This window comes from Clavelina lepadiformis, chromosome 9, assembly GCF_947623445.1.
Source record: "Clavelina lepadiformis chromosome 9, kaClaLepa1.1, whole genome shotgun sequence".
In the NCBI taxonomy this organism is placed as follows: Eukaryota; Metazoa; Chordata; class Ascidiacea; order Aplousobranchia; family Clavelinidae; genus Clavelina; species Clavelina lepadiformis.
In genome coordinates this window covers 10,742,525-10,764,988 of record NC_135248.1, presented here as the reverse complement: position 1 = coordinate 10,764,988, position 22,464 = coordinate 10,742,525, and the positions used below count along the sequence as shown (strand labels likewise).

The window sequence follows — 22,464 nt, the reverse complement described above, 5'->3', positions numbered from 1 at the left end:
CCCACTAACTTAGGTACACAACTGCTATCCAAGTGTACACCTAACCTACTCAATCCTTTTTCAAGCTTTTGTCTAACACTTAAAGGCCTACAGATTTATCAGGGCTACCAACAACCTATCAAAAGTCCTGTGGACTAGACAAATTTTAACTGCTTCTCATTGAAATTTGGCAAGCAATAATTATGGCTAAATCAATTAGGCTTGCTCCTTAATCACGATTCAATGATTCTAAATGACTTTATTACTGTTACCATTCTGCTCTCACTTCGGTTTTGTGATAAAGAGAATCTTGCCAGTACTGCCACAGGAATGGCTGATGAATTTCTCTGGACCTGATTTAATCTCCATTATGGGAGAATTAGGCCTATTAAGTGACGTGACAATTTATTTGGCGTGCAAATTAAGGTTTTAAAAGCTAGCCTATAGAAAGTCAAGTGTGCAAAAAATGTATTTGTAATTTATTTTTGATTTTTTATTGAAATCTCACCACGGCACAAACAAAGAAGTTGGGCTTTACGTTGATGCCTGCAGACCGGCTAGATTGCAAAGTATGGCAGCTTTTGATGGGAAAACTTGCGTGCAAAGACGCAAATAGGCCTATGGGAGGGTGACGTGCACTGAAACTTCAATTCTTCGTTTATTTATTATAAATACGTGCACGTGGATAAATCTCATGAATTATTGTGCTCAAATCATTTTCCACTCTGCCCGTTCGGCATTCTCTGTGAAATCTCGAGCAAGTTTACATTCACCCGTTGGTAGCATTCATCCTTTGCTTCAACCAGTGACTTTGACTTGACACCAAACATGCCAAGCGGAACCAAAGCCGTGGGTCTTCTCAAATAACGGGAGCAGGGACGATCATAAGCAACGGATTAAACAGATTTCGTAAACTTATACGCAAAAATTGCTTGTATCTTATACCATACCATACGTGTAACTTGTAACATACTATCTTTACAAACACGACTTGGTGACGTAAAATGTCTGTAAGTTCGTTTGTAGCAGTAGATTAACATAAAAGAAAGCATTTTGCGGAAATAAAAAGGATGTCCCAATAAAGTTAACCTACAAATTATCTATATACGACACCGATTATTATATAGGGGAAAAACGTTGAAAATTTCATGGACACAGTAAGTTAAAAATATACAAGTTAAGAAAAAGTTGATTGAAGAGCAAACTATAGTTCAAGCAATAAAGACCAGGAAACTGAAGTAGGATAAAATACCTACTGTGGACATATGATAAGGAAAGGAAACATACATAAAAGTTTGATAGAAGGACAAGTAAATTGGAAAAGGAGCAGAGGTAAGTCAAGAGCTAGATGGTAATTAATTAGTGTAATATAATTGGTAACAATTAATAGCATAGTAATTGGCCTAAACAATGGTCAACTGATCGAGATATCCAACTTTAGTTTTGAAAATATTCTAACAACCGACGACATGACTATAATCTTCTACCTGAAAGGATGCAACAGAAATAGTGAGTACGGAAAGTGCGTGGCCAACATGTATAGCCTGTTGTTTTCCAAAAAATTGTGCAGAAACAGCTAGATTTTTCAACTCTCTCCTTCTCTTTTCGAAAATCTCTTTTTCGTCTCAGGTAGGTTGTGGGTGTAGCAGCTCCAGGAGTTCACGTAACAGTTCGCGATCTTTCGCCACGTCTGTCAGTCAGGCTAAAGGACTTCCTAGTCGTGACCAGGCCAGGTCATGTTGTAATTGTACCACCTGGTGCTTGGTCGACCCGTTGATCTTTTACCGGTTGGTGTGGTAAGCATGACTTCGATTTTTTGACCGAAAGGTAGGCCTATAACTTTGCCTGCATAAAGGTTTTCAAATCTAATAATTTTCGTACATTTAAAATTTTTTACGAAATTTTTGAATTTACCACAATTGATTGTCCTACGCAATCAACGCGGACCCTTACAAAACTTTTGTTAAGATCGCTATTAGCTTAATAGGCTAATATTCTTAGGCTACCATGCACATTTGCAGCACAATATTTCTTTAAATGCCCTTGATCGTTTGTTTCTGTTTTCTTAGGTTACCAACAGTTACAGTAGCATCAAAATCAAGATCTAGTGTAAACCTATTGCAATACAGATTCAAACGAATTTTAATAAGATTTAATTTTAATTTTATAGGCTAAATGTTAATTTGGAACAAATTATTTAATTTTCCTTTTTTTCAATTTGGTCCTTCAATTGTTTTTTAACAGTTTAGGTTTATCAACATTGATTCGGGAAGTTCTGTTACAAACTATGAAATACATTTCTTTGTTGTTTACATAACCCGTTTAAGTCAGTTTTGTGATATTCATTCATCCGTAAGAAAAGGTTGGCCGTGCATGGTCATGCGACTTATATTTTTGCCAATTATACTTGCAGATTCTCGAAGTTTTGAATTATTTTGTGTTAATGTTATTATAAAAAAAGATTTTAAATAAATTCAGTAAATTGTACGCAGTAAATATTTTGTTAGGTTTAAACTGTTTTAATAATTTAACTTTTCAAGAACGTTTACTGAAATCAAAAATACATGTGAAAAAGAAAGCCATAGAAATGTGCAAAACTACCATCAGTCTAAGCATGTTTTAAAACCTGCATTATTCCATAAAAAATAGTTTGTTTTGTATAAAATTAGTTTGTTTTATTAAAATCAAGAGGAAAAGATTTTATTTCTTTGATTTATGTTTTTTTTTTGCAGCATACCAATAAAAATAACCTGAAATGCTTTGAAGGCCATAGAAAAAAATCGTGAATGTGCAAATCTTTAGTTGCACTTATTCTTAAAGTAACAACGGTTTCTACACGGAGGACTACAGGAATTTTTAACACAACAAAGTCCATTAAATAAATCCATTGTTCGGGTCAATATAACAAGCGATTACTCAGTGGCACTTATTGTACCTTTCTAGTTTAATAGAAACACGTATGCATACAATACTTGTATACAAAAATAATGTCTGCAAATAGATGGTGTAAGTGCACTCTGGCTAAAGCGGTAACATTGACGTTCTGCTTGTTTACCCAAGCAACTTTTAGCACAATTAGCTTCATCATGTCACGTAGATGTACTTACCAAGGTACGTTTAAAAACTTTATTCCAAAACATTTATAGTATAAATGTTTTATAGCGTCAAAACGTTCTTAGAAATAAGATGATACCACCACTGAGCAGGAATCATGGTGTTCCCAGAAGTGACTAAACGATTTCAGAAGCTAAATTAGCTCCGTTTTCTTCAGAGTGAGCCGCAAGTGAGGTTTCTTCCTTCTTCTTTTCTTTCTTTTTTTCTTCCAGAACCCAATCATGAAGATAGGAATACAAAGCCAAGCTCTTGTCGTCGCGTTGAAAGTCGTAGACGGATGATATTCGGTCCCAGATTTCTTTTGATCTTCTCTTCTCCATAAATTTCAAAACGTTCGCTTCGGAATCTTTTTGAGCCTAGAATATGATGTTAAAAGATGTTTCCATTAAGTTTAGAGGTTGAAAACTTTGAATAAAGTCTAGGTATAAAGATCAGCTTCATATTTTAGTAAATGCTTTTATTATTTCCTGAATCCTTGCTTTAGTGATGTTGTATAGCAACGTATTGCACCTCTTTTGTATAAGCGTTCTGTATAGGTTTTAGATATGAATGGAGGTTTGTTAAAGACACTTTTCACCTTTTTGTTCATTTCGTCGTTAAACTCGTTCTCTTCATGTGCTCTGTAAAGCTTGTAATATTTGGCGTGATAGTAAGTCAGCGGAGAGACACATTGCACAACGGTGTAAGCAATCATGCCTGCAATAGCGAGCACAGAAACCAGAATCCAGCCAACAACTTGGGAAAAGCTTCTTTTGTCCAGGTAGTCGTCAGAGTTGTAAACCTTACTTGCAATCGCCACCTACGTTGAATTGAATACATCAATAACTTTAAAAGAAAGACAAACCTATTTTCTTTACTCAACATGTTACGAGTAACCAAAACCAAAAGACTATATAATTACAAAGAATATCTCAATGATTTGAGTCGATCAGGAAACACATAGTTAACTTAACGTTTGACCTTTTCACAGTTGTCATATTGTGATGTCGGCCGACCAATGTCGTAAGGTAAAGGAGTAATAGCACAAGCGAGAAATCTTCCATCCAATAAGGCAATGGCCACCCATGTAATCGGTGCTATGGTAGCTTTTGCTGCAATCTGGGAAACCGTTTTCAAAATTTCGACCCAGTCACGTTTGAAACGCTTGATTTTGTTGATGAAGCCAGTACATGTTTTCCACATTTTGGGATTGGACACCATTCCAAATAGAAAGAGACCAATAGCTGGCGCAATAATAAAAGACAATCCGTAACCTATATTCAAAAGGTTGCTGCATCTACCGCTTTCAGTTAGCAAAACGTCAGTGCAGTTTGGTCCAAGTTCAGCCAGTGAGACGCAAGGACAACGGTATGAGGCTAAAGTGACAAGCTGTTCTATGGCGCCGGTCACTGCCACAATCCCAGTGCTTGCAATTACTCCGCTGTAGTCCTTAAGCGTCTTTGCCAAAGTTCCAAGTTGCTTTGCCATAATACTGTGATATGATTGTTATACTTTTTTTGCTTTTTGATTTAGTTCAACCTCAGTTTTTTAGAACTTTATTTTCCGTTGAAGAAAACATAACACTGTTACAAAATATAAGAACAATAAAAATGCAATGATAGGACATCATTGACACAGCCATGAGACGGCAAATAAGTTATCGTATTATTTAAACTCGAAGTCAGCTGTCAATCAAAGCTGTAGCTGTTGTCTGCCGTCAACGTACCCATAGTTATAATCTAAGAAACATTTTCCTACCTTTCTTTTCAATAAACTGTAATAATTAAACAAGTGTAAAAAGCAGAAAATTCAGGACGACGATTGCTTCGTAATGCGATTCGATTGCTATTGTAATGTACATTGTACAGCTGTGTGCAATGTTTACTACCCAAAAGTTTTTATTACTGTGCAGCCGGAAATAAACTAAATTATGCGCATCACGTTATCTGACGTCATACTATAAAAACGTCCCTGGCCCTGTTAATTACCTTATTACTTATAAGGTAACGATTTATCAATTACCGTTGCCGAGATTAAATGGCTCCAAGAATTAAAAGTGTCTCCTATATGCAGGGTTATCATACCTTACCATACGATACCGTTCTTATTTCTTGTTTGTCCTTATTTTGAAGGTCTTTGTCTTTGAAAATATTTTTGTCCTTATTTCTTGGAAATGTCCTTATTTTCACTTGCGTCCTTATTTTTGTCTCATTTTTAGGGCAGAGGTTCCTATTTTGGGCATTTCGGCACTTTTAGTATACCATTTTCTACCAAAATTAAGAACATGCATAAAGTGTCTTGTTTTTTTTAAGAACATTGATTGCCTTCTGTTGTGCACTGTTTGAGGTAGTATTCTTCTTTCGTCCTTATTTTTGAGTAGAGACTGGTGTCAAGTTGTCAACCCCGTTTATATGCGATTGAAAAAAACGTCACTTCTGTCATTTTTTTAACATTTGATTTAGTTTTGTGTACACGCGCTATATGCGATCTGTGAAAATTGCGTTTCTTTGTATTTCGCTACATGGGGTACATTGGACGGATCTGTCTCAATATAAGTATAAGATTGTCTCTTAGGGCGAGGTTGTTAATGATCTAATCTTGCAAGTTTGTCACTGATTAAGTTGGAGGTCTGTTGTTTGCTGTTGCCTGCGCTGTTCCATATTTGGCCAAAGTATACCGTATAGTATTATATTATATCACTGTATTTAACCTTCTTCTTGATGATAAAGTTGTTAACTCAAAGCAATTGCATATGTCATTTCGATAAGTCATTTTCCAGTACAACTCAACGTCTAATTGTGTTAAGGTAAACCGACAAATAGCATAAAGTAGTATTTGTCAGTTCAATATACATATGATCAGAATATAAGATGATTTAATCAATGATTTGATTATTTCAATATTAAGATGTAAAGTTAAAATCACCTAGATTAATTATTTTTCCACTTGAAGTCAAACAAAAGATTAATTAATTTACATCAAAAGATCTTCGCCAAACCTGAACAAAATGTATACAAAGTGGGAAGTTACACTTTACACAAGAGAGACGTTTTAATAATATATTTCAACAGTATGAGGAAGTAAAGTAAGATAACTCATGTAACATGTTGTCTGATATATAAGAAGACGGGAAATGGCATTAATAAACTGCCTTGCATGTTGAAACTCATGCGATCATAAGACGTGGAAAGTCCAATATTATTAGAATTTCCCGGAACATTATTCACATTACGCCAATGCAACATGAAAATTTATAGTAGTACTCAATTTTTAAAACCTCTTACCGTGCAAAACTATGGAAGCTCCATAGGCGTTAGCAATACTCTGAAATTTTTATGCATAAGTTAATATTATCTTAATTGTCAAAATGTAATTTGACCTTGCCATATTTTGCGTAAACATAGAGATTAAATTCGCAACAAAAGATGGAAACAATTTATTTCTTCAAGCAGCTAATTTGAATATTTATTTGTATGTTGTTAACTCCGCTTTATATTAATAACACAATTTTAAAATTCGCAAAATATAAATAGTTCGAAAATTGCAAATTGTTACCGACGCCTTCGTGTGGTGTTTAAAATGTTTCTGTAACGGGTTCGTTTAGTTCACGATCGTTTCTTTCCAAACGAGTGACTGTCTAGCCAGAACCGACCATTCCACTCAAATACTGTAGTGTAGTGTCAAACGCAATAACATAGTTGAAAACAGAGAAATTAACGCCAGCAAAACAACAAACGCCTTCGACGAACAACAAATCGTGTCGCGAATCATCGTCCACATGCAATCAGAGTACACGTGAAAGAGAAAGAAATTGCTGAGGCTAAATTGAATGATGTTGTTGAACACCGGTTGCCGAGCCGACCGAATTGGGACGCTAATATAAGAACAAACAAAACTATGGTCGTATAGACAGGCCTGTACTTGTATCTGAAAATCGAGTGCTGACATACTTGAGAGTTGAAATGTAGTTTGAAAAGTTTTAAGCTGAAGGGCCGACGCTAATTCTGAAGCTTCTGAGAAGTTATCAAACTTCTTTATCGTTCGTGACAAAACAGCTAAGGTTCATACTGGAATAAAAATAGCCACACTAATGAATTCTTTACAAGCAGACACCATCGTTTGTGTAAATGCGTTTTAAGTGTTCTCTTTAAATTTAGTGCAGTGCGGTGAAAACCAATTGAAGTTTTAAGTAAATATGTGCAATATATTGTACACGCACAAGTGTAAAACAAATGGAACGCTGCGTAAATTAATTCTGGTGACTATAACAAAAAACATCTTGAACGTAGACCTTTTTTCGTGCAGAGAAAATTAGATTATATAAAAGCCGAATATGATTGGATCCCACATAATAGGTATGAGTGTTAAATGTTAAACCTATAAATCTGAGAATAGTAAAGAGAATAGGCTAAATAGATTCAACAAACAAAATCAAAACTGCCACCAAGGAACTACAAGCGGTGGAAATTTTATCTGAAAATTTTCGCAAAACTATTTTTTTGCAAGCGTGGCGAAAGCTGTAAGAGTAATCACAAAAATAAAATATACCATCAATGATGATACGATGTCAAACGTGCAAATATATAGCATATTATTACCACATTCGAACAGTATGTGGCCTTGACGTTGGCGTGTTATTGTTTATTGTATCTTCGAATAGCTTAAAACTGAATTATTTTCGCAATGATCAGTACTCATGCAGCACTGTCAAAAACTATAGGAGCAAAAGTCATAATATCATGTCATAAATATGCCACTCAAAATTATCTTTATGATGTAGTTAAAACTTGTTCCGCAACTTTCTTAATTCAAGCCTGCATGACAATTGCTCAGTGACGTTCAGTGTACTTTCACACGTGAAACCGTTAAAACTACTTTAATCAGAAAGTACTGCGCACATTTTATAATGAATGAAGTAAAATCTTTAGTTAGTATGGTTGAGAAAAAATGTGAAGACACTATTTTGGTAAGTAGTCTATTTTACATGATATGCTTGGGAAATTGCAAAGGGAATGCTGTAACGGCCCAATATACTTTAACCGGCGTTTGCAACGCAGATTTATGATGCTTCTATATTGCAACTTACTTGAACGTAAGGAAAATCTGAAAAATCGTAATTTTGTATTTTTTTATTTGTAGTATTCTGATATAGGAAAAAATATTCTTTTATGTTTGTTATGACAGAAGTAAACTCACAAAAAATTCAACATCATTGTTGTCATATCTTTTGTCATCAAATCTCTTTGCTTTTTCGTGTTTGCGATCTTTAGCATGCACCGAGTTGAAATTGCAACCACTTAGTTAGGACAATGTCATTCCTTTCAATTCATCCATTTATAAATACAAGCGCAGTATGGCGTAAAGTTTCAAACCTTTAATTTTAAGAAATACGTTTTTATTCTGTAACAACTGTAATTGGTTTCCGGTACAGGGAGTGATATACACGATGTAAACATAACTATTACAATTACCTCAATTAAAATAAATTCGGCTAAATTTTCGAATTTTGTTTGTCAAATCGGTTTAGTTCTCCTTGATACCTGGGTGTATAATTATATTTTCCAAGCACACACATGTATATTCGATATTCTGACTCCACTGCGAAATGAATGCACGACAATGCTTATCACAATTTAACCACATTTTTACATGCACTTTCATTTTATTTTAAATCGCCGAAAAGCACCTCAAAATTTCTCTCAAAAAATTCAAAATCATATAAGGACTTAAAAACTTATAAGGAGAAAAATGTACATCTCAAGTTAAAAATATAAATCTGGAATACATCAACTTCATTAAACACTGGTCACTATAGTATCTAGTATCCAGTTACAAGGAATTTTGTGCGTACTTGGGTATTAAAGTTTCGGCGTTAACTTCTACATTTTCTCCATGTCCATGCTCTTCAATGTCAAGCGGAAGAGCGCCTTCCCCATTTGCTTTCCTCTCTTCCTCCAGGACCCATTCATGAAGATAGGAATACAAAGCTAAACTCTTCTCATCGCGATGAAACTCATAGACCATTGATATTCGATCCCAAAGTTCCTTGGATCGTCTCTTTTCCATAAATTTTATAACATTTGCTTCCGCATCTTTTTGAGCCTTTTTTTAAGTAAAACAAATTTAGTAAAAGGAATTACAGGTTGACAATCAAGACGACAGATTTACTTGCAAATGCCAAGTAACTAGGAAAATAGCAACACAAACAGGAAAGAAAGGAACCCACCTTTTTGTTCATTTCATCAGTAACCTCGTTTTCTTCATGTCACCTGTAGAGTTTGTAATATTTGGCGTGGTAATAGGTCAAAGGGGATCTGCACTGGGTGACTGAATAGACGATGACGCCGATTACAGCCAGTCCAGCCACAATGACCCAACCAACAAATTGAGAAAAGCTTCTTTTGTCGTGATAGTCGTCAGAGTTGTAGATCGTTTTCGCTATGGCAACCTGACATTTGCAACATATAGTTATAGGTATTTTGCTATAAGTAACCGAAATAGGTGTTAAGTCGGACCAAGTCGTATAGTGCAGGGCTTCAAGATTACCAATACAAAAACTTTTGTTCAGTCTCGTCACACGCAAAATTCATTTTAAATATGCCGAAATATCCAAGAAGGTAACTCATGCCGTAAGCGCTCAAGCAAAGTGATCGCCAATCAAGCCTCCGTGCGCATAATATACATTTCGGAAACTGTTAATGCGCGTGTTTACGCAGACGCCTCGGTCTTTGAAGCGCTCAAGTTTGTTCCATTGGAATAATAGCATAAAACTTCATTTATGTTACACCATAAGTGTAGAGCTCCTGTTTTACAGGTTGCATTTTTTTATAAATACTGCGATAGCCGACTTAACTCGACTTCAATCGTCATTATACGTGCATGCTTTATTATATCAATATAACGTCCTTACCTTTTCGCAAGTAGCATATTCAGAAGTGGGAAGTTCCACGTCATAAGGTAAAGGCGTAATAGCACAGGCCAGGAACCTTCCATCAAGTAAAGCAAAGGCAACCCACGTAATCGGAGCTATGATGGCTTTTGCAGCAACCAAAGCTAGTACGGCAAGTATTGTTTGCAATTCGTGAAGCTGCCGCTTAAACTTCCTTGAACAACCGGTTAGAATTTTCCACATTTTGGGATTGGAAACCATTCCAAAAAGAAAAAGACCAATAGCTGGTGCTATGATGAACGAAAGACCGTATCCCAAATTCAGGAGGTTGCTGCATCTGCCACTCTCAGCAATGGTAACGTCAGTGCAGTTCGGGCCAAGTTCTGATACTGAGACGCACGGGCAACGATAAACAGCAAGTGTTGTCAGTTGCTCGACAGCGCCTGTCACTGCCACAATTCCAGTGTTAAGAGCTACGCCGGAATATTCTTGAAGATTCTTGGCAACGGCTCCAAGCTGTTTTGCCATTGTAAATTTCTAAAGCTATATCCTATAATCACGTTACTACATTCACATCGAAAGTTCTATGTAATTTATTAGCACAACGTTATCAACAATAATAAGCTTTAAATGTAACTGTAATTATATTGAAGTAGATTTCATATCTAAACGTAGGGAAAAATTTATTGAAATATTTTTCATACCTATTTAATATAAAAAATATAACATATATACGATAACAAATAAACAATGAATCTGCTTAATCAGAAATATTGCTTTGGCTATATGCACACCTTACTGATTGCTGATGCTGATTTCTTTATACTAATGCTAACTACTTATATTAATGCTAACTAAGTATATCAATATGCATAAAAAGTTATTCAAATCACTTATGTATTTGTTTCGGTCGTCAAATTACTGGATTTCAAAAATTACGTTAACGTTTACCAATCCCTATTTTGTCTGTGTAGCACACGGTCACCGAAAGACGGGTATTGACTTGATCTGCTTGCTATATGGCGTCCCGAAGTCATAATTCTTACAAGATTCCTGCCAGTATGAGCCCCAACGAGAAACAGGAAACTAATTAGGACGTATCAGTTTCCAACGTATTGCATAGCACTATTGACATAATGCCTGATGACGCATGTAAAGTCGTCCGCGTTCTGCCTTGCAACATAATTTCCTTGGGTACTCACGGTGACTAATTATATCATATACGCATTCAAGCGTTTTAATGCAAAGATATATGAGGTTTGAAATAATTTACAGACTTATATCTAACTTCTGTTTTAGATACACCGTCGGCTATATAGTTTCTACGGAAAGCACATGCAAAATTGTTAAGCCTTTGCGTAAATCAAAGTTTCCTAAAAGCTGCTATGTACCCTTTTATTACTTTAGAAAAAATCAAATACAACATTGTAATTTGACAGAATTTAAATAATTATTCGTTGGTCTGACATAGGCTATTGTAGTTGGGTTATAAGCTTTCTTTTTGCATTGGTTGAGCAACAATTCTGTACAATCAGGGATCTTTAATTCCGTTGGATTGCGGGCCGTAAAACAAAAGTGATCACGAGAAAAATACGCAAAGAAACAAACGCTAAATGCCGATAAAATGTATAAAGATTAATCGTGTGAAAAACATGTTCTACCTGTCCCAATAGATGTGAGAACGTTAAAAAGATCATTGAAAGTTACTAAAATCTAGCGCGGTTTATGTATGTTTTTCATATGAAAATAATTACATTGTCACATTACAGCACAATGAAAATCACAAAACAGCAGTTCTTTTAGGATAACATCTTTTGGTGCTATAAGTTAAATTGTGGCGTAACAATTAATTTCATTCAAATTTGGGACGGCAAAGATAACAAAATCATAATACAGTACAAGTTGCCGAACACTTTGATTAATTATTATTATTGAACCTGCTTATGTAGAAACTAATTGTATCGGGGGCCGTATTGTATAAATGCAAAACCAATATGACATTCAATATTTACAATTTACTGTACAATTTGGTCTCAGAGATTGGATTGCAGCTATAGGCGAGGACTTCAAGTTTAAATAACTCTGTTCTGTGTGGAATATTGTCAAGGGGCCTTTAGCGCCAGTCAGCGCTTGGATAAAAATTAACTTTTTAACGCTAATTGGTGATGTATGAGGATGTTTTTAAATTTTGAGCTTATAATTGCTCAAAAATTACTACGAGAAGTTTTAAACGCCTCATATTTATCCTGGGGGTATATTAGAAGAAATCCGCATGTGTAAGTATAATTTATAGGTTTAATATAAGCACATTTGATTAAAAATTGAAAAACAAATTAAACTCTGTGCATGTAACCATGTAAGGTAAGACAAGCGCTTCAAAACGAATGACTCAAAGAAAAAAAATTTTAAGCTTTTTGTTGTTTAATTTGATGAAAGAATGTTTTCTTATTCTGTTGGTCTTGTTTTTTGTCAACAGCTATTTAACTATGTTGCGTATACGGATCAAGTTCTCATTTAGCGAAACTCTCATTGCTTTGAGGATGTCGTTAGTTTAGATTTGGACAACTGTTATTTCAAAGTAATTGGACTCAGACAACAGAAAACTGAAATGCCCATTAAACGTTCTACTTCACTGAGACAAACATTAAAGCAAATTTGTTGGCAATTATGGAATAATAACTTATACGCATCAGAGGACTAATCCCACCGCACAAAAACGGCAAAAATGAAGATCCGTTAGTAATCTTTTTATTTCAGAATATTTTTTCGGGTTATTTGGTTTTTAAGCAGTATTGATTTAAGTTTAAAAAATTTACCCTCATGATGTCTAGTTACAGGATTCTGACTTTATTGAGTTTGAAAGACATCGGCGTATAGAGGTACACAGTATTTTAGGATCGAAAAATCTTCTGTGAGCAAACCAGCTTATCAACTAAGGTCATTTTGGTTAGATGGCCACTCACAAGTCGTAATGGAGTAAAAGGCCATCGAGGCAGATTTTATAAGACGAAGCATAAATGCAGGAAAACAGAAATATCAAACAGAGATCTTATTTGAAACTATTTAATAACATACAGTATACCTGCCTGTAACTACAAGAAAATGTTGCAAATTTAAGGTTTTATAAGTTAAGCGTAAACATAATTAAGCTTAGTTTACCGCATAATTTGATATCTTCTTCAGTGAACCGGGATATTTTATCAATGAAGTCTTCTACGAAATTTTCAAGTGGCTACAAGTCAGTTAATGTGCGACCAGATGCTTACGGAAAAATTTCTTTTTTCGGTTTACTGAGTTGCCTGGCTGCTGCAGTATTATGTGTTGGATGTGCAATGTTATACGCACTAAACACAAATAGCTCAATGCGATTGTAAGTATTGTGTCAAATAGACTCGGTATTGTATCTGTTGACAATAATGACTAGAATGACTTTTATTATCAATTTTAGACATGTCTATTGTTAAAATGTATAATAAATGCATTTTAGAGTAGCTTTAGAAGTAGCTAGTAACCAAATGAACTACTATATAAATACAAAGTTTGTAAGCAATAAAATAATAAATTTGCTTGTATATTTGAATATAAACATCAGTGTACACTCCATATACAAATTACACAGAATGCAAGTCAAGCTGACTGCAATGTCGCATTGGACAGCTCGTTTTGAGAATCGTTATCGTCGACATTCAAATGATCTGCCACTCAAGAAAGAAGAAGAATTAGTAAACAACTTCCCACATCGCTTAAGCAGAAGATCGCCATCAAGCGACGACGTGCAATTGGTATCTGTTAAACTTCGTTAGTTAGTTTGGGAAATTTTAAAGACCTTTTTATGAAAAAGTTGTATGAAACTTTAGGTCGATCTTGATTATTTAAATTTGGTTAAAAATAAACTTCAATGTTTTTTTTATGTGTTTTTTTAGTCTAAAACAGCACGTAATGTTAAAAAGAGTCGTTGATTTTGTTATTATTTATTATGTTGCAGAGCACAACAGGTCAGTTGTAAAGAAATGAAGCTTATGCCAACTTCTGATCAAGCAATATTCCAAAAGTCCTTTCGTAAGCTTATCGACAATGCTAATTTTTCGTACACAGGAACAGGTGTGCCTTACGTCAGATGGGGTCGGCGTGACTGTTCTGGACCAAGCAACGAGTTGGTTTATAATGGTCCGTACAGATCCAGATACATATTTTGCATATTAAGCTCTTAATGTTTTAAGTTTATGCAACAGTTAATATTTGCTTCCTATAAGCAGCTATGACTATGTAATTTTTCCAACGCATCAAATAAGTTTTTTTTAGAATGTTAACGATTTGCTTTCATATTTGTAAGGTTACGCAGCTGGTGCATATTACTCCCACACGGGTGGACCATCTCAATATCTGTGCCTTCATAACAATGTTACTTACAGTCCTGGTAGATACCAGGAAGGATTTCAAGGCAAGTTGCGGTGAAATACATTCTTATAATTTTTAGAAGAAAGAAATGTTTAAAAATCTTGGTTTTTAAAAAAATACCACTTATCACAGCATCTGATTCTGATATCTTTTGGAAAGTTATAAAAAAGGAAATTTATTTAAAAAATCCTTCATTGCTTGTGGGATATGAAATCGAAATAGATATTAAACTTAACATGGTATTTGATAATGATGCTTGAATAATTACTTGGTTTATTTTTGTTTATATTCTCAACTTAGGTCTAAGTAGATTTTATGGTGTGGAGTATCGAGATTCGTCGTGGGTTAGCTCAATATTAGACCTGTCACTTACGGAAGGTGCTTCATTAAGTCTTCATTCTGTTCCTTGCGCGATTTGCTTAGCAAGACAAAGAAGCAACCAGGTAATAAATAGCTCAAAACCTTCACCTAAGAAAAATAAATATAGCAGCTATACATCGTTGTAAGCTGGCGCAACTTTTAAACTATAGTAGCAAAAAAGCTTCAAAACTTTTTATAAAGCTCATGATACCTGGACGAGACACATGCCCAGATGGTTGGACAAAAGAATATTCGGGTTACATGATGGGAAATGCTTATGGTGCAAAGCATACGACATCTCCAATATGTGTAGATAACAAACCACAAGTTGTGCCAGGCACAGAAGGCGAACAACACGGAGAATACTTGTACATGGTTGAAACTGACTGTCACTCTTTGCCTTGTGAACCATATATTGCAGGTCGTGAGCTGGTCTGTGTGGTCTGTACTCTTTGAATTATGAAATCAAACAAAACTAACGATTAATGCTATGATAGTAGTTACAAATATCATCGAACTTTCTATCACACTAAGAAATTTACTCTAAGAAAGTTAAACTTTTGTGTTATCTTCTCCAATATGCATTTTCTATAATGCATTTCTTGAACTAATAAATGTAATAATACTGTTCGAAAATGGCTTAGCCTTGTTTTCATCATAAATTGATCTATTTGTAATTTTAGTTTTGCAATCAAGTATATACTTGTTACTAATTTACAAATTTAGGACTTTGTCGGTCTAAATATTACATACGAGTTCGAAATATATGCGGTATGTGAACATTTTAATCAAACCTTTCGTTAATCGAGATTCTTTTGGGTTGTAGCATTGATAAATTCTAAAAAGTTAAAGGATATAGCTTACCAAGATCATGTTGTTTGTTGGAATGAGAAAGTAATAGAAAAGGTTTTTGAGAATATTTGAGGTTTTTAAGTGGATCAAAGCAAGCGATTTAAATTCACTACAGCAGTTCAAAAATGTAAATTTATGGCTTAGAATAGATGCGCTACAAGATACTGTCACATTAAAATTCTTTCAGGTGTTTTATCGCTAACGGCCCGTCATATAAGTCAAAACGTCAAATCAGTCAAAACCAAATTTATTTACTGGCAAAGAACAGCATAAGCTTCTCGGTCGGGCACCAAACCCAGCTTAAAAGCTTACTTACCATAGCATACTTACTTTTTCTACAGCAACTCAAAGGGCTTGGTGTTTCATGCTAGCGGAGGACAGGTTCGAAATAAAGTGCTTGAAAACGTGTACAAGCAACAGGATACAAACATGTACAAACTAACCTAAAATATGAAATACTAAAACTACTTTAAAAGTACAAGACGGTATAATACAACATGAAAATATCTATATGTGTATCGGCAACGTGTTACGTTCTTTTTAATCGAGCGCATAGCTTTAACGTTTCAACGCAAATGTCATATACTGTAGACTGTAGGTGCAGTATAGTAAAAATTTCTTTACGATACGATAGCAAAAAGTAGTTAAATAAACTTTCTATACGGTTGTGAAATACATTATCATTAACATGGAGCACATTCAAACCGTCAAAGTTTTGGTAAATTTACACTTGGAACGAAAAAGCAAGGAAGGCATTTTGTCTTTAACACCGTGAACAATTTCGCATAGTAAAAATACACAGGATTGCCAAAAGCAAAGTAAGCATACACGTTTACACGAAGGCACAAACACAATTGCAATCAAATTCTTTAGAACGGTTAAACATGTCGCCGTTGAAAGGAATTTTTTTAAAGACGAGATCTATACGCTTTACTGATGGCTAAGCCAGTGGTTGTTTATCTTTTCTTGCCGCGACCCAAAATCTTACCTGTGGGAGCGACGGCGACCCAAGTGGTGACGTAATAGTAACAAACAAACTTGGAAGCTTCCACGATTAAAACTAAGAAACCCTGTTATTTTGCTTCCGACGCAAACACAGAACAACTTGGGCGCATCTCATTGAACTGGCTTACATAATTGAGGTTATACATATAGGCAGCCATGTTGATATGCGATACGACTGCGTGGAACGCACCTCGGAGAATTTCAGGCGCGCGTGTGGTCTCAGCGTCAGCCCCATTATTACACACATTGAATTTTGAGCATATTACACTTATTTCGGAGGTCTCTCGCGTATCGTATAGAATAGAACAGATAAAAGAAATATCCACTTTCAGTGTCGTAGCCAGGACTCGGTCGCGACCCATTTTCGAAGGCTCCGCGACCCAGGGGTTAAGAACCACTGAGCTAAAGCATATAACTGAACGTAATGCAAATGAAACTTTTTAAAAATTAGTAAAACATAAAGTGGCCTTAAAACAATCACCTAAGGGAAAAGATCTTCTCCAAACAACGAAACGTGTTTTGATTTATGATTACAGATACCACAACATAATATCTAAATCTATTTGTTGAAAATGAATCAACAGGAGGTTGCAACACTTATAAGTTCAGTATATCCCGCACTTACGGCTAGTCACATAACCAATCTCTGTTCTTCTAAGTTTTAATAACATTTACTCGAGGATGTGTAGGCTAGTACGACGTTCTTCATTGTCCGTCAATATAAACACCAGTCTTTCTTACACAAACCCAAAACGTAGAATAAAAATAAACTCTTGTCCACAAAACCACACCGCAATGAACTTTAATTAAGGTGTGAGATTAGAAATTGCGGGCAGCGTAACATGCCTCAAGAAGGAGTTGTAGGTAATAGCGTAAACCGCGTACGTGTGTAGAAAACTTACTGAAAACAATATAAGGCGTCACAAGTGGCATATCGGTAAATTATTAATACCAAACACGCAGTCACACATTGTGTATAAGAATGGCCGCAACAATATGCGTGGAATACATCTACATACACACTTAAAAATACCTCTTGGAATACATCTAAATATACGTCTAAAAACATATCAAAGTGCAGTGCTAGATTGACATGCCTGTCAGCATGGTTAATAAACAAAGAATTACAAAACGTGAACTTTCGCAACAGTCACACTGAAAAATATCCATCCCAGGCAATTTTTGATTTTATTTTCTTGCGTGGCAATGGATTTCAATACTATGCTCAGTGAAATTGAAACCGTAGGTAATATATATACAAATACATAAACAAAAATTATAGCAATAGAAAATTTACAAAATTTTTAAAAGGGTCTTAAACATTTGGTAAAATCTCACTGTAGGCCTATTTCAAATTTGTTGCAACGCTATTTTGGAGAAAAAATTGTTGGCTAGCAGCATAACTCGACCTTTTGTAACACAAAGACCGTGAGGTGCAGTATTTTGTTGAAACAGAATATAATAAAGATGAGAATTACGATAATAAGGAAGAAAAAGGTCTTTATTGTCTTTAAACATTTAGTAAAAGTTTTCGGTATAAAGTAAATTTGTAAGTCATGAGAATGACGGTGTCAATGTTTTGTTTTGGGATAAAAAGCGTGTTTTTGACTGGAAAATATCGCAGGCACTAATTGCTGTAAATGTTTGTAGATTGTTAAGATTAAAATTAGGTAATCTAAACAAATTTAACGTTGTACCTTCAAAATTAACACAGCACAAAAATGCATCAAATGAAGACAAGCTGTTTGCATGCCTAATACAAAAATCACCAAAATTGAAACGAATCCACCAACTTTGCACATCCTGATAAAATCTTATCACATATTTTCCATGTTTCATAACACAACAAACGGACGTCTGATTCATGTTGGTGGTTTTAGTTGAAATATTTTAAACAACAAATATCATCCAAAGTAAAGAGGTTCGAAATTTTCCTTGCGGGAAATTGTTTTTTTTTTGTCTTTCAATAAGCTATCAAAAATCTATATAAATGGCTTTTATCAGAAAACTAACTTCAGTGCTTTTAAATTTGCGAAAGCGAGTAGGTTTTTGATGTGCTTATACTTAAAGTAATAACAAAAAGTAGACTAGAATTGAAACGTTTATATAGCAGGACAAAGTGGGACAAGTTGTCAGTAGGGTAAGGTCACAAAAAGATTTCTAAAACAAAAACCAGCGTAAATCATTCTCCAAGTTTGTTCATTACAACCAATAACATACAAAGAAAGATGGTTACCTTCGACGAAAGGGGTGGTTACACTTGACCCATTTCATGGAAGCCCTTGTGTGACAGATAACCTTTGCCTTATTGTACAAAACACTAGAAGTAGTGGGATGTATATTAACGGATTATCGGAGTTTATGTTTAACAGATACATATATTATTACAAAATGTTGTGTACACCTCAGTGATCAGTGTAATGAAAAATATATGAAGTAAGCCTATTATAATTAAAATAAAATTAATAATAGTTGTTTTTTCTAGAATTAAAATAAAAATAATAGTTGTTTTTCTAAAATTCACAGTGGTTAAAAAGCATTTTCATTACTTTCACGTAACATTAGGGCAATTTATTATGCTTTAAAACAAGTTTACAATAATCACATGATAATAATTTAATATAATATATGCTATAATTTACATAATCAAAGCACCAAAGTATTTCAAATTTTCGAAAAAATATGTTGTAAAATATCCGTCAAATTTTTTTGCACAAAATGTTTTGCTAAAGCTTATATTTAAGTCTTGTTGGTAGTTGTATGACTTATACTTAAAATACCTATAACTTATATACCTTATATACCGTAATGGGTGAATTTTATGTGATATTTTAGGTTGTTAATTAAGTTTAAAAAAGTGCACACGTCCAATTTCAGGACAAAGCTGAAATTTTTTACTAAGATTAAGTCAGTTTGTAAACTTCTGCAATGAAACGTATCATCGCGACGAGGAATAATTCTAATAAACTCTCCAGCGTTGACAAGTCAGCAATTTTACGTTCTTTTCTTTATGGCAAATGTTCTCTGTTGAATCTTTTGAGTTGCCTATTTGTTGCCTTGTTATGTGCTGGATGTGCAATATATGCGTTTAACGCGAACAACTCTCTGCGATTGTAAGTAAAAATGATATTGGAAGTTAACGAGCTGTTTTTTATATTAACGATGTTGCATGTATCGTTAACATTTTATACGTAACATTAACAAATATTCATTAGCTTGTATGTTAATATAAGAATTTCTTAATAATTTCTGACCCAATCAAGAGAATATTGAATTTAAAATTATATATTATCATATTTTAAGAAAAAAACTTTTCTAGCATATTAAGCACTGTTAATTTCAGAACTATTAATTTCACAGAATGCAAGCAAAACTTGTTGGAATGTCACAAAGGACAGCTCAACTCGAGAATCGTTACCGCAGAAATTCTGAAACCTTTCTATTTACCAAGAAAGAAGAAAATTTAGCAGACAACCATCCGCATCGCATCAGCAGAAGATCGCCATCAAGCGACGATACGCAATTGGTAAGTTTAACTTTTGTTATTGCAGCAGCTTCAATCAGTTGTGTTAGATGTGTGCAATATTATAGCAAAGATTGCTTTTAAATTGAAAAATAGTCCTATCTCTAACGATTAATTATATATCCAACCTACAGATTTGCATTTATCTGTTTCAGACAACAACAGGTTAGAAATCGAAAACTGAAGTTTATCCCAGGTTTAGCAGATTTTTTTTGCGTGATGGCAGTTTTGATGAAGCGGAGACAAGGATTGCTTAGAACAACTCAATCTATTGTAAATATTTATCAAGCATAGTGGAAAACATTTATTCCCATTTATACAGGAACGGGAGTGCCTTACATACGATGGGGTCGACGTGAATGCTCTGGAACAAGCAACGAACTTGTGTATAATGGTAACCTCTGTTAACATTGTAAACAGTGTTATAAAACAAAGCTAGCCAAAGAGTCCTACATTCATTCTGCTAAATACAAATATTTCAAGGTTACGCAGCAGGATCATATTACAGTCATACAGGTGGTTCGTCTCAATACTGTCTTCATCACAATGTTACATATTCACCAGGTCGCTATCTGGATGGATGGCAAGGTAAAAACCCAACTTGCAATGTAACCTGTCAGATCTAACAATTTTCCAAAGATATAGATATTCTGATGACCACTTCACGTATATTATACATGAATTATCTGAAATTAAATTGTTGTTACGTTTACATGCAGTATGGTTTCAAATTTCCAGGTAGTGGAAGATTGTATGGAGTTGAGTATCGGGATTCCTCTTGGGTCAACACTTTGTTCGATTTATCACTTACAGAAGGCAACTCACTGAACCTTCATTCAATTCCATGCGCAATTTATTTGGCCCAAAGACGAAGTAATCAAGTAAAAATATGACTAAAGGTTCTTAACTCGCTTTATTTACCTGACAATTTCCTTGAGAAATAAACTTTTACAGCTCATGATACCTGGACGAGACATATGCCCAGACGGATGGACAAAAGAATATACAGGTTACATGATGGGAAGTGCTCATACTGCGAAGCATTCAACATCTCCAATATGTGTAGATGACAAACCGCAAGTTGTGCCAGGCACGCAAGGCGAACAACACGGAGAATATTTATTTCTAATTGAAATCGAATGTAATTCTTTGCCTTGTGAACCATATATTGCTGGTCGTGAGCTGGTCTGTGTGGTCTGTACTCTGTAAGATATTTCGCTGTCCAACTTATTTCAACGTTTGAGTGAACATAAGTAGAATGAAGTGATATGTTACGTATACTGCTGGTAACTTTTTAGTGAATATAATATTGTAAATGGTCAATTTACTTTTTTATCAAATTGAATCCATTACATTATAATTGTCAACTATTTTAACATTTCTGTTACATTATTTAATTGCTGTATATTATTGCTTTTGCATGCTTTTCTGCATTTCTTTTCATCTGATTTGTCACGCCACTTTATTTTAATAATAGCTTAAATGTAATATAATATAATAATCTGACGTCCAATAGTTCTGAAGGTGAATATTCGAGTTTCGTTCTCTTAATTAAGAGTTTAGTGTCTTAGCTGATCTGTCGGCACTAGGGATGTGCCGCGAGAAAGATTATTTGGGTTCGTGCGAACCCGAATATCATGAAGGTCCACACGAACAAATCCCGAATCTATTCGTTTTAAAACCAAACAATAAAATTTCATCCAAAATCTGTCCAGCCTTGCTTGTAAAATGACGTAATCGATAAACAAACCGCTTTCTTTCGAGAAATAGTGTTTAAAAACGATTGAAAAAGCAAAATCGTTTTGTAAGTACTATTGAATCTAGTTTAGCTTTGTCCGGAAATTAGATCATCATTTTTAACAAAATTCAATTAATTTATAAGTAATATTGTATTCGGATTCGCCATTGTTGGTATTCGTGTTCGCCCGAATCTTCCATAAAGGCGCTATTCGGCGAATCTATTCGGGTTCGTATCGACCCATCCCTAGTCAGCACCCTCTCGTTAATTAAACTTTATTTAGCAAATATTTTTAATGCGGATTTAATTATTTGTGGGACTAACCAACAAGGCACTCTGACCGCAATGTAGAATCCGAGCTGTAAACAGGTAGGAATAAACCGAAATGGATTCATGAAGAAATGAAAATATAAAAAATTTGCACTTTTCAATTGAAAACATAACATAAAAAAGTTTGACAAACATACTTATGTAACGTTTCAACAAATATGGTTGCTTTGAGTCTACGACATAGAGAGAAATTAATTCGATCGATTTGGCTGCGCTTTGTCTCTTGCTACTACCAGTGATGATGACATTCTACCGATACCGGTACTACTGGCAGACGTGCCTAGTTTTTATCGTTTT

General features: G+C 34.6%; 3 protein-coding genes and 1 pseudogene across 4 annotated transcripts; 2 read left to right on the top strand and 2 right to left on the bottom strand.

The window, feature by feature from the left end:
• Positions 1-2,615: 2,615 nt before the first annotated feature.
• LOC143470491 (calcium homeostasis modulator protein 6-like) lies at positions 2,616-4,967 on the bottom strand. Its single transcript, XM_076968659.1, has 3 exons — positions 4,054-4,967; positions 3,671-3,892; positions 2,616-3,449 (listed from the first exon to the last, which is right to left on the bottom strand). The coding sequence occupies exons 1-3, from the start codon at positions 4,558-4,560 to the stop codon at positions 3,210-3,212; spliced, it is 969 nt and encodes a 322-aa protein (XP_076824774.1). The 5' UTR covers positions 4,561-4,967; the 3' UTR covers positions 2,616-3,209.
• A 3,479-nt stretch (positions 4,968-8,446) lies between these two features.
• On the bottom strand, positions 8,447-10,735 carry LOC143470549 (calcium homeostasis modulator protein 6-like; annotated as a pseudogene). The gene is made up of 3 exons (XR_013119377.1): positions 9,983-10,735; positions 9,299-9,520; positions 8,447-9,174 (listed from the first exon to the last, which is right to left on the bottom strand). The product of XR_013119377.1 is annotated as a calcium homeostasis modulator protein 6-like (transcript).
• Positions 10,736-13,600: 2,865 nt separating this feature from the next.
• Positions 13,601-15,588, top strand: LOC143471071 (uncharacterized). The gene is made up of 5 exons (XM_076969417.1): positions 13,601-13,743; positions 13,947-14,128; positions 14,295-14,402; positions 14,660-14,802; positions 14,921-15,588. The coding sequence occupies exons 2-5, from the start codon at positions 13,972-13,974 to the stop codon at positions 15,173-15,175; spliced, it is 663 nt and encodes a 220-aa protein (XP_076825532.1). The 5' UTR covers positions 13,601-13,743; positions 13,947-13,971; the 3' UTR covers positions 15,176-15,588.
• A 2,978-nt stretch (positions 15,589-18,566) lies between these two features.
• LOC143471387 (uncharacterized) lies at positions 18,567-21,614 on the top strand. Its single transcript, XM_076969849.1, has 8 exons — positions 18,567-18,621; positions 18,771-18,912; positions 19,937-20,102; positions 20,255-20,264; positions 20,422-20,493; positions 20,583-20,687; positions 20,838-20,980; positions 21,054-21,614. Exons 1-8 carry the CDS (start codon positions 18,567-18,569, stop codon positions 21,306-21,308), a joined length of 948 nt encoding a protein of 315 aa, XP_076825964.1. The 3' UTR covers positions 21,309-21,614.
• The last annotated feature ends 850 nt before the right edge of the window (positions 21,615-22,464 follow it).

What these genes read in the sequence shown, in the direction of transcription:
- LOC143471071 (XM_076969417.1), top strand. Translation starts at nt 13,972, where the DNA reads ATGAAGCTTATGCCAACTTCTGATCAAGCAATATTCCAAAAGTCCTTT. An exon ending in CAACGAGTTGGTTTATAATG is followed by an intron (nt 14,129 to 14,294) that starts GTCCGTACAGAT and finishes CATATTTGTAAG; the next exon opens with GTTACGCAGCTGGTGCATAT. An exon ending in ATACCAGGAAGGATTTCAAG is followed by an intron (nt 14,403 to 14,659) that starts GCAAGTTGCGGT and finishes TTCTCAACTTAG; the next exon opens with GTCTAAGTAGATTTTATGGT.
- LOC143470491 (XM_076968659.1), bottom strand. Translation starts at nt 4,560, where the DNA reads ATGGCAAAGCAACTTGGAACTTTGGCAAAGACGCTTAAGGACTACAGC. An exon ending in AATATGACAACTGTGAAAAG is followed by an intron (nt 3,893 to 4,053) that starts GTCAAACGTTAA and finishes AATTCAACGTAG; the next exon opens with GTGGCGATTGCAAGTAAGGT. An exon ending in ACGACGAAATGAACAAAAAG is followed by an intron (nt 3,450 to 3,670) that starts GTGAAAAGTGTC and finishes ATCATATTCTAG; the next exon opens with GCTCAAAAAGATTCCGAAGC.
- LOC143471387 (XM_076969849.1), top strand. Translation starts at nt 18,567, where the DNA reads ATGGCTTTTATCAGAAAACTAACTTCAGTGCTTTTAAATTTGCGAAAG. An exon ending in AACACTAGAAGTAGTGGGAT is followed by an intron (nt 18,913 to 19,936) that starts GTATATTAACGG and finishes TTAATTTCACAG; the next exon opens with AATGCAAGCAAAACTTGTTG. An exon ending in CAACGAACTTGTGTATAATG is followed by an intron (nt 20,494 to 20,582) that starts GTAACCTCTGTT and finishes AAATATTTCAAG; the next exon opens with GTTACGCAGCAGGATCATAT.